The following is a 10,881-nucleotide window of genomic DNA, read 5'->3' on the forward strand; positions in this document are numbered from 1 at the left end:
ATCTTTTAAACTAAAGAAAGAGACCCTAGAAGTCATATTAAAAAAAAAAAAAAAAAGATTTTCAAGATAGATAAAAAAACTAGCAAAACTAAACATTTTAAAAACACACAGGTGAATAATTTCAGAATTATGGTCCAAGACATCTTTTAAACTAAAGAAAGAGACCCTAGAAGTCATATTAAAAAAAAAAAAAAACAGATTTTCCAAGATAAAAAAACTAGCACTTGTGTATTTTTTAAAAAGACACTTCGTTAAAAATTAAAAGACAAACAAACTGACAAGACAAACTGGGATAAAACATTAGTCACTTAAAACAGAAAAGTATTATAATAAGAAAAAAATACCACAAAAAAAATAATAAAAATAAGGAAATGAAGTGAGGCCCCCCCAAGGAGGGCCAGTGGCGGTGAAGGAGAGGTTTGAAAGACTAGAAGGTAAGGAATTGATATATTAATAATATGGTTCAATATACTGAATCACGTCGGGAGGAGGAAGGAACCAAAGGCACCTGAGTTTAGGTTTTAGAACAAGGCAACTGAAGGAAAGGGAGAAACATTCCTAATGAGATAGAGAAGCAAAAAGAAATCAGTTTGGGTTTGGAGTAGATTGAATTGGAGTCCCTGCAGGGTAAACGCTAACATGGAAGCCCCTCTGGTTTAGTCTCACTAGGCAGATTCACTTGAGTTAACAGAAAACTAAATTAGAGACTTCGTGTGAAATTATAAGCTTTTGTTGTGTTTTTGTTTCGCATTCTTTTCATTCTCTTTTCTTTATTTTGCTTTCTTTTTATTTTTATTGTCTCCTACTTGAGTTGCTTTATTGAATCTTCCTTTGCAGACAAGTAAGAATTTTATAATTGTTTGGATTTAAATGGTTATTTTCAAATTGCTTAAGGGTATTAGAAAACAACTTCTTTCCTTGCAATTTTTAAAATGTCCCTTTGTCATTGCTTACATGTTAATACATTCACACAACAAAGTAATATGCAACTGTTTAAAACAGGTTGTACTAAGAAATATTTAGTGAATGGAGCAACAGTCATGAAATACTCCTAAGCAGAAAAAAAAGGCAGGTTACAAAATAGTTAGGTGCACTCTGATTCTAATTTTCATAAAAATATGTATGCATCTGTGTATGCACGCGGAAAAATGGAAGGCAAAACAGCAAAATGTATTTATGTCTATCTCTAAATGTTGGGATTTGGGATAATTTTTAAAAATTGTCTTATTGTGTTTTTATGCATTTACTAAATTCAAAACAATGAATATTTAATATACTAGCACTTAAAATTAAAAAAAAAGAAATCTCACACATCAATGTAACACAGTCTTACAGAAAAAATACATACAAGCAATTCATGGAAGAAATTCAAATAGATAATGGAATCTTACTATTTGTTTTGTTTCAGTTCCATCTATTCTTTGTTTCCGTTCTCCTGTTTTCTGCCTTCTTTTGCATTAAATGGATATTTTTTATGATTCCATTTGATTTCCTTTGTTTCTTAGCCAACTCTTTGGGGTTTTTGGTTTTATTTTAGTGGTTGCTTTAGGCTTTACAGGATACAACTTTAATTTATCATAGTTTACCTTCAGGTGACATTAGACTTCATCATGTATAGTCTAAGAATCTTACATTGTATACTTCCATCCTCCCTCCTTTATAGTATTTTCATACAATTACTTATATAAATGTTATAAACCCTATAATACATTGGTGTGGTTTTTTTTTTTTTTTCCTATTTTTGGTTCTTTGTATGCATTGAGCTTCTTGAATCTGTGGGTTTCTAGTTTTTATTCCATTTTGAAAAAAAAAATTACTACTATTTCTTCAAGTATTTTTTCTGTTTGCCCTCACTCCTTATTCCACATATATTAGTGATTCTGGAAATTATTCCACAAAGCTCTCTGATTTTTTTTCATAGTTCTGTTTAAAAAATGCTTTTTTCCTATGTTCTTCATTTTGGAGAATGTACATTGCATTGCAATGCCTGTAAGTCCACTAATGTTTTTTCTTGTTCCAAATCTGCCATTAATCTCATCCAGAGATTTTTTTCTCTCTTACACTGTAGTTTTCATCAGTGGATGTTCAACTGGGTTTTTTTAGACCTCCATGTGTCTACTTAACTTTTGGAACATATAATTTTAATAACTTTTAATGTCCTTGTCTGATAATTCTAATATCTGCATCAATTTTGTATCAGTTTCAATGGGTTTATTTTTCTTGTCTCTTTGAACCATAGTTTCCTGCTTCTTTGCATGCCTAGTAATCTTTGATTAGATGCTAGGCATCAGGAATGCTATCTAGTTGGTGCTGGATACTTTTGTACTCCTATAAACTTCTTAAACTTTGCTCTGGGACACAGGTAAATTACTTGAAAACTATTTGATTCCTTTGGATCTTGCTTTAATATTTGTTAGGCAGAACTGGAACAGCATTTAGCTCAAGGCTAGTTATTCTCCACTACTGAGGTAAAACTCTTCTGCATACTCTATACAATGCCCAAGTGAATCATGAGGTTCTCCAATCTGGATGGTGGGAAAACCCTAATTTTGTGACTGGCACTTTTCTCTCTAGTCCTCTCAGATAGTTCTTTCATGGCCTCAGTTTCCTTACATGCAAGAGCTGACCAGTAGCAGCTGAATAGTCACAGGGCTTCCTCTCCAGATCTCCAGAACCCTCTGCCTGAGTAAGTCGTTCCTCTCTGGCACTTTGTTCTGCAAATTCTAGCCACCTTGGACTCCCAGGCTCAGTACAGCGCCCTTAACTCAGGACTGCCAGGCTCTTCCCAGGTTCCTATGCTGTGGCCTGGAAGCTTTCTCACAACAGGAGGCTGCAGCAATCCTGATTTACCATTAACGGTGTGAGATCAAGGTAGGGAAAATATATAGTCGAATCAGACCACGTTTATTGCTATGGACCCAGAGTAGCTTGTTTGGTTGGCTAAAATACAAAGTCGAAGGTGGGCTATATTAAGTGAAGTTGAAATGCCAGACTTTTTTGGTGTACCACAGACGAAGGGATCTGAAGACTCAAGGAGATTGGAATGTTAGAGTAGATTTGGCCTGTCTGACCTCACCCAACCCAAGAGGATCCAGAGGCACACATTCCTCTACAATTATGAGAAATAAATATGCGAGAGGAACCTCAGCATCCTTGAACTCTTCTCTGGAGGCCACAAATTACAGCTGGAATTTCTGTGCTACCATCTAACTAGGGTCCCTAAATGCAGTGAAGATGGTGAGATCCCAGGGTTGCAGGGGCCAGGTGGCAGCACTTAATTGCCAAAGGCATGGTGGATGTGGTTACTGTGAAGAACAGAGAGTCAAAGCAGTGATCAGAGTAGACCAGCTCACCAAGATCTTTGGTGTTGGCTCTAAGAAGCCCTGTTTCTCTGATTGAGCCGTGATGGATACATGTTTCTGTCTGGGTTGATAAAGCTTAGCAATAAAAATAAACCACCATCTGAGTAAGGCAAAAAGCCAGATTCCTCAAACGATGTAATATAAAATGCAAACAGTACTAAACACATTATTGGATCTATATGGTACTCATATTCCCATAGATCAGTGCTTCTTAAAGTAGATTTACTTTGCTTTTAAAAAAAAACTGTCCTAAACTACAACTAATTTGTTATTGGTAAAAATAAAGTCTAAAAAATGTTTTCAACTCCATAGTTATTACTCTCTCAATAGTATCAGTTATTATAAATAATCTAATATCCAGTTCAGTGCTACTGTACTCAAGGTTTTAAAACTTACATCACCTGTGTTTATGGGAGACTGTTTTCATTATTGATACATAAGCCATCACAAGATGGTTCACTGAATTTTTTAAAAAATCATCTAATCAGAGCTATATAATCTGATTTTTAATTGGCATCCAGCATAATATAGAACCTGTTCTAGTTTAATGTAAGGAAGACAATTATCTCAATCATATAAGCACAGATTTTTAAAAAAATCTACCCCAGTAATGTGAAAATACATATTCTGGCCGGGCGCGGTGGCTCAAGCCTGTAATCCCAGCACTTTGGGAGGCCGAGACAGGCGGATCACGAGGTTGGGAGATCGAGACCATCCTGGCTAACACGGTGAAACCCCGTCTCTACTAAAAAATACAAAAAATTAGCCGGGCGAGGTGGCGGGCGCCTGTAGTCCCAGCTACTCGGGAGGCTGAGGCAGGAGAATGGCGCGAACCCGGGAGGCGGAGCTTGCAGTGAGCTGAGATCCGGCCACTGCACTCCAGCCTGGGCGACAGAGCAAGACTCCGTCTCAAAAAAAAAAAAGAAAATACATATTCTTTACTTATGTCACTAGTTTTCAGCATTTGGAAAGGCACTTATAAAACACTATGGTAAACACACATACACACACACACACACACACAGCATTTCCCTTCTTCTCCTCCCTCTCACATTGTATTCACCAGCCTACAAAGGGAGGCCTCCCTCACCGAACGCCCACAGTGGCCTGCTGCTCCCCTCTCTTCCTCTTCCCCAACAGAGCCTTCGCCCTCCGGCACATCAGTCACTCCGGCGGACACTATACAGCTCTCCTTCATCTCGCTCTGTGTGTCTGTAAGCGCAGAATGATGAAAAGAAGGAGCTGCAGCAGGGCTCTGGATGGCCTCGTGCTTGGGAACCCTGCAGAGCAAAGCTGCTGCCAGGAGAGCAATGGCAGCACCAAAACGCTCCAGCAGCAGGGGCCACTCACGCCTGTCCTCAGCCAGCCAGGCCTGCAAGGCGAATGGAGTGGCTGCACAGACCCTGGAGCCATGGGCCCAAAACTGCTTCTTCTCACTCTCCTGAGGGATACTCTCCTTTCACAGAGGGCAACTCACTGTGTGGTGTTTATGGAAGGAGCTGGAGGGAGGGCAGGCCAGTGTGTCCCCCTGGGAATGAACTAGAAAACTCACTGCTGCATCTTTAGTTGACACTTCCAGAAAGAAAAAAACATATAATTAGTACAGACAACAAAAGCAGGAGCTTTTATTTTAAAAATAATTGAAATCAAGACTTCTAGCCATTCTAGTGCTAAGTCCCAGGACAGGGTAGTTTGCTTTCTAGGTCTTCTTTTTCTCTTTCCTTGCACAAGGTCTCATACATCATCTGGAAAACCTCAGTTCCATTTTGTGGGCCCTGGGGAACCACAAAGGGCTTAAAGAAGGGGAGTGACACAGTCCGGCGGACACTTTACATACCACCCATGACCTCTGTGTGTATGGAGAACAGATTGGAGAAGAGCCAGATTTTTGGCACACAGATCTGTTAGGAGGTTACTACATGAGATACCAGGCAAGGACCTGCCCTAGAATGGTGGCTCAAGGCAGAGAGAAGAGACGGGCAGCTGCATACAAATAAAATGAGTCACGGCTGGGCGCGGGGGCTCAGGCCTGTAATCCCAGCACTTTGGGAGGCCAAGGTGGGCGGATCACGAGGTCAGGAGTTCGAGACCAGCCTGACCAACATGGTGAAACACTGTCTCTACCAAAAATACAAAAATTAGCTGGGTGTGGTGGCACACACGCCCAGCTACTGTAATCCCAGCTACAGGCGGCTGAGGCAGGAGAATCGCTTGAACCCAGGTGGCGGAGGTTGCAGTGAGCCAAGATTGTACCATTGCACTCCAGCCTGGGCAACAGAGTGAGACTCTGTCTCAAAATAATAATAATAGTAATAGTAATAAAATGAGTCACAAAGAGAGAGCTTGTGAATAAGCATGATGGGTGAGGAAGGAGAAGGATGTCTGAGTGACTCCCCGTTTCTAGACTGGGTGGGCGGTGGTGTCACCAGCTGAGACAGAAAATACAAAGGGACAAGAAGATGAGGTTGAAGGAATGTAAGTCATGTGATATATATATACTTAGAGAAGACAGACAATGTCCACACAGACTACAGTCGGCTGGAAAAAAGGAGGATTTGGGAGTCAGAGAGCTTTGGATTCAAGTCCTAGCTCATTACTTAAGGTGTGGAAGCCTTGGCCTTGCTTTAAAAACCTTTTTTAAAAAAGCTATTTTAAACTTTAAAAACTCTTTAAAAAAAAAAAAGAGTCGGAAAACCTGCTCTTGCCAGGACTGTTGTGAAGGTGAGGACACACAGGTCCCACTTGATGAATGGCCGTCATCATTGTTGACAGTATTTTCTTTGGGATTATTCTGGATAGAAGATCTTTGGTCACATTTCCAAAAACTCTGTGGGGATGGTTCCTGTTAAGTGTCAACTCAGCTAGACCACAGTACCCAGATATGTGGTCAAACACTAGTTTGGATGTTGCTGTGAAGGTGCTTTTGTAGATGAGATTAAGTTCTAAGCCAGTAGACTCTGAACAAAGCAGATTACCCTCCATAATGTAGGTGGACTACGTCCAGTCAGAGGAAAGAAGAGAAAATGACGGACCTCCTCCAGGGAGGAGGGAATTCCGCCTGTCGCCTCCCTTCAGGCTAAAGCCGCAGCCTCAGCTCTATCTCCAGCCTGCGAGCCAGCACTACAGACTTTCAAATTGCCTGTTCCCACAACTGTGTGAGCCAATTCTTTAAAATAAATAAATCTTTCTATATACATACACATACATACATGTTATAATCTAGATATTTATATATACATGTGTGAATGTGTGTGTATATCTATCTATATCTCTCTATATCTGTATATCTCCCATTGGTTATGTTTTTCTAGAGCACCCTAATAGATATTTATATTGTAGATTTTCCTGGCATCTGTTATGAATGCCTTTACTCCTCATAAAGCCAAAGCCGAGACTATCTCAATGGTCATGATTCAGAGAGTGAGTTTTTGCTAACGAATCAAAAGATTGTACTGTTGTGGTCAACACGACAGAAGAACATTCTTATGGTACAGATAACAAACTACCCAGCAAAACCCACACACTCCGTCTGCAGTGCGGAACTGCCTCTGGGAAGCACCTGTCCAGAAAGGCAGTGCCTGCCACAGGTTCACGGGTACCTAGATGGGGCCTGATGACAAGCTCTCCTGAATGGCTTGAAAGGTAAGCAATGAATGTCATTTTCAGACCAAGAAAATTAAACTGGTAGGGTTCCTCTTCTGTTCTCTATTCCCTTTCACTGACTTGCAGTGGATCTCCCAGCCCTAGGAAGCACTGGAGCCCTCGGGTGGAAGGAGCCAGGTCCCTAAGTCCCTCTGTGAAGGACTCAATCACAGGCCATGCCTGACCTGGACAAGGGCCAGAGTAGCCTTGCCCTAACAGAGCCACTGAAAGTCAGGGGGTAGCACCAGCAGTTGGTGTCACCCTAATGATACCCTAACCTCCCTACATAAAGCAAGGACGTCAGCCAAGCCACATGAACCCCTTCTCCTCTGCCTGGGGCTTGGGAGGAAATTTGTCCATGGGAGGTCAGTGCTGACCACCTCCCAGAGAGCAGGCTGGCCCTGCTCCAACTACTGTGGCAGGGCTGGGGAGCAAGCTCTGAACACTCCGCTCCAGTAGGTCCAGCTGCTGCTATGTCCCTCTACTGGGATGAGTCCTGAGACCGCAGCCTGCTCCCCTGGCTTCCCTGGGACACTCCTCAGCCACCACCATCAGGGGTCCTAATTCCTCGTCAGCTCTAAACTTATGCATCCTGCGTGGTAAAATGCCCAGCCCCGTGAGATTCCCGATGCTGGGGCCAGGGCTGGGGTGGCACGTGGGGGTGACTGGGTGATGGACGTCATTCCTCTCGTCTTTTCGTCCACACGCCCACTCTGCGGAAGGCGGCTTTTCCTTTGTTTAGAGAGCTTAATCTGTCTGCACCACGAAGGTGGGTGTGGACGGAGGAGGCAGCTGTCCCCAGGTCACTGAAGGCAGCGCAGTCACCGCACTGCATACCCCGAGGATGTCAATCCCACAGTCAGCCTAATCACTGCATTTCCCCTCGGCGCCAAGAGCCAGCTTCAAAATAATCCAGCAAGGGGCTGTGGGGGAAGGTAGGGGTGGGGAGATAGTGACAAAACAAGATGGGCCAGATGTTGACATCTGTTGAAGCCAGATGAGGGGTACACAGGGGTTCATGACAGCAGTCTCTTTACTTTTATGTATGTTTGAAAGTTCTAAATAAAAATATTTTTCTAAAAGGAAATTCCTTATATGAGCCGAAATACAGCAAAAGAGGAGCCTCAGCTGACTGTAATGTCACCCCTGTCTTCTCTGATACCATCTTAGGGCGTCATGGCTACTCTCATGAAAGAAGAGGTGTTGGCAACAGACAAATGTGGGTTATTTTTCTGTTCCCATTAATATTTACTACATGTCATTATCTCCACGTCTAATCACTTAAAGAGGAGATTTTAAATAATTGATTAATATAAAAGAAGAGAAATGCCACGCTGTCTGTTTCATTATCTATCAAAACCCGGAAAACCTCTTCCTCTAGTCCTGACACGGACACATACATATATTAATGCATACACTGAGAAGAACAGGCGTACAAATCAATAGACACAAATCTGCTTAGGGTATTTTTCCAAGGGAAAAACCATCCTCCTCTCTCCATCTCCTGCGTGGCCTGCTCCTCAGCACAATGCCACAGCAACTCAAATAACTCTCTTTATTTCACTCACAGAATTTTAGGGTTCCCCCCAAAACACAAAAATCTAACATTTCTTGAACACTGATAAAATATGTTCTGTTTGTGTGATCATATGTATGCACGCATAGTGCATAAACAGGCTTTAATGTCTAGAGGAAACGCATGCAGCCACACTGTTTTGTTTTTTTTTGTTTTGTTTTGTTTTTTGAGATGGACTCTCTCTGTTGCCCAGGCTGGAGTGCCGTGGCGTGGCGCAATCTCAGCTCACTGCAACCTCTGCCTCCCAGGTTCAAGCGATTCTCCTGCCTCAGCCTCCCCAGTAGCTGGGATTACAGATGCCCGCCACCATGCTCTGGCTAATTTTTGTAATTTTAGTAGAGATGGGGTTTCACCATGTCGGCCAGGCTGGTCTCAAGCTCCTGACCTCATTATCCACCCGCCTCGGTGTCCCAAAGTGCTGGGATTACAGGCCTGAGCCACCGCGCCATGCCGCATCCATACTTTTAAAATGCCCTTGTTGGCCGGGCGCAGTGGCTCACACCTGTAATCCCAGCACTTTGGAAGGCCAAGGTGAGTGGATCACGAGGTCAGGAGTTCAACACCAGCCTGGCCAAGATGGTGAAACCCCGTCTCTACTAAAAACACACAAAAATTATCTGGGCGTGGTGGCAGGCACCTGTAATCCCAGCTATTCAGGAGGCTGAGGCAGAGAATCATTTAAACCTGGGAGGCAGAGGTTGCAGTGAGCCGAGATCATGCCACTGCACTCCAGCCTAGGTGACAGAGCGAGACTCCATCTTAAAAAAAAAAAAAAAGTCTTTGGTTCATGGTCAGTCCTTACAGCAGGACACCAAACAAAACAAACACAAAGAGGATGCCCTTGAAGCATCTCAGCAAGACACTGAGTGGCGCTCTCAGAAGCACCTCCTGCAAGAAACACAGCGCTTCTCACGAGCCCATCAGCCTTCAGCAATGAGATTTTATCAAGCTCTGCTTCCTGCTGCCTGAAAAGAAGCTAGAATTCTCTTCGCCATTGCCTCCAACCTGCTCACACATCTGAAGGTGGAACCCTGCTCCAAGGCCACCTGGAGACACAGGTGCCACTTACCACGAGGGAGAGAGGCCTCTTCCAGGAGACGACACCTATGAGTCCCGACAGCAGCACCTGGAAGGACAAAAGGTACAGGAAGATGAGATGCTTCCGAAAACTCTCATGGGCAATCAAAACATGGTGAACCGTTTGAACCTGGAGAAGGATGTGTGGGGCTACATGAGCTGCATTGTCACAGCTTGCACCCACTCTGACAGGCACACTGGTCTCTCAGGGCACCAGGGCGCTATGGAGGGGTCACTTCGTGCACTGCACTAGGTGGCCCAAGAGTGACAGGCTTTCTGAAACACCCCACCCTGGTCCTCAACGTGATTTGGCTGTGCTAGGCACACACCTGCAATCCTAGCTACTTGGGAGGCTGAGGCACGAGAATCACCTGAACCTGGGAGGTGAAGGTTGCAGTGAGCCAAGATCACACCACTGTACTCCAGCCTGGGAGGCAGAGTGAGACTCCATCTCAAAAAAAAAAAAAAAAAAAAATCACAGAGAACACCATTTGGGGAAAAGGCAAAGGCAACCCCACCCACGGGCCGCCCGGCCACCTGCCACGGCTGCATGGACCCTGGGCACAGCAGAGTCTGCAGGCTCCTTCTCCCCTCTACACGCTAGGCTCCCCTGACGCACACCCTTCTCCCTCCTCCAGCCCCTGCGAGCCCCTCCCCTTCACTCATCACAGCTTCCCACCTCACCCATACACAGGCAGTGTCTTCTGATGAGGCTCCAGAACTTTCTAGGCCCTGACTCCAAGCGGCTTACTCCCTTCCCAGGCCAAGTCCTGCCCTTGACCTTGCCTGGGGTCCCACCAGAAGTCACCCCCTCTCTCCTGCCTCCTCCTTACTGTCCTGATCACATAAATATGCTGTGACTTCTGTCCCTTAGAAGAACCACTGCTTAGCCCTGTGTCCAGCTCCTGGCCTGCCTGTCTCCTGGGCAGCCTCCCGAGTCAGGTACCCTGAGGATGACACTGGCTCTGATCCCTGCATTCCTGATTTGCTGGTGTCCAGGAAGGGCCAACTGATCATGGAGACACAGTCACTTCCCACCCACTACCATCTATCTAGTTTCAGCTCCACAACTCCAAGCAAATGTCTCCCAAGGTTCCCCAGCAGTCACTGAGTACAACAGACAAAGCTCGGTCCCCATCACCTGGCTGAGGGCAGAGGCTCCCTCCCATCTAGGCTCCTGCGGCTCCTCACTCCCCTGCGGTTCTTCCCACTTCCCAAGGGGCT

At 44.4% G+C, this 10,881-nt stretch overlaps 1 protein-coding gene across 1 annotated transcript in view; it reads right to left on the reverse strand.

The window, feature by feature from the left end:
* The window catches only part of FAM189A1 (family with sequence similarity 189, member A1), a 251,507-nt gene extending 241,298 nt beyond the window's left edge, over window positions 1-10,209 (reverse strand). Inside the window, exons 1-2 of the mRNA XM_011949262.1 lie at window positions 10,180-10,209; window positions 9,650-9,787 (exon numbers count right to left, since the gene is read on the reverse strand). Of these exons, the coding sequence (XP_011804652.1) occupies window positions 9,650-9,787; window positions 10,180-10,209 (168 nt within the window). The remainder of the gene's footprint in view (window positions 1-9,649; window positions 9,788-10,179) is intronic.
* Between the last annotated feature and the right edge of the window lie 672 nt (window positions 10,210-10,881).

The sequence above is a fragment of the Colobus angolensis genome, unplaced genomic scaffold (genome assembly GCF_000951035.1).
Source record: "Colobus angolensis palliatus isolate OR3802 unplaced genomic scaffold, Cang.pa_1.0 Scaffold294, whole genome shotgun sequence".
Classification (NCBI taxonomy): Eukaryota; Metazoa; Chordata; class Mammalia; order Primates; family Cercopithecidae; genus Colobus; species Colobus angolensis.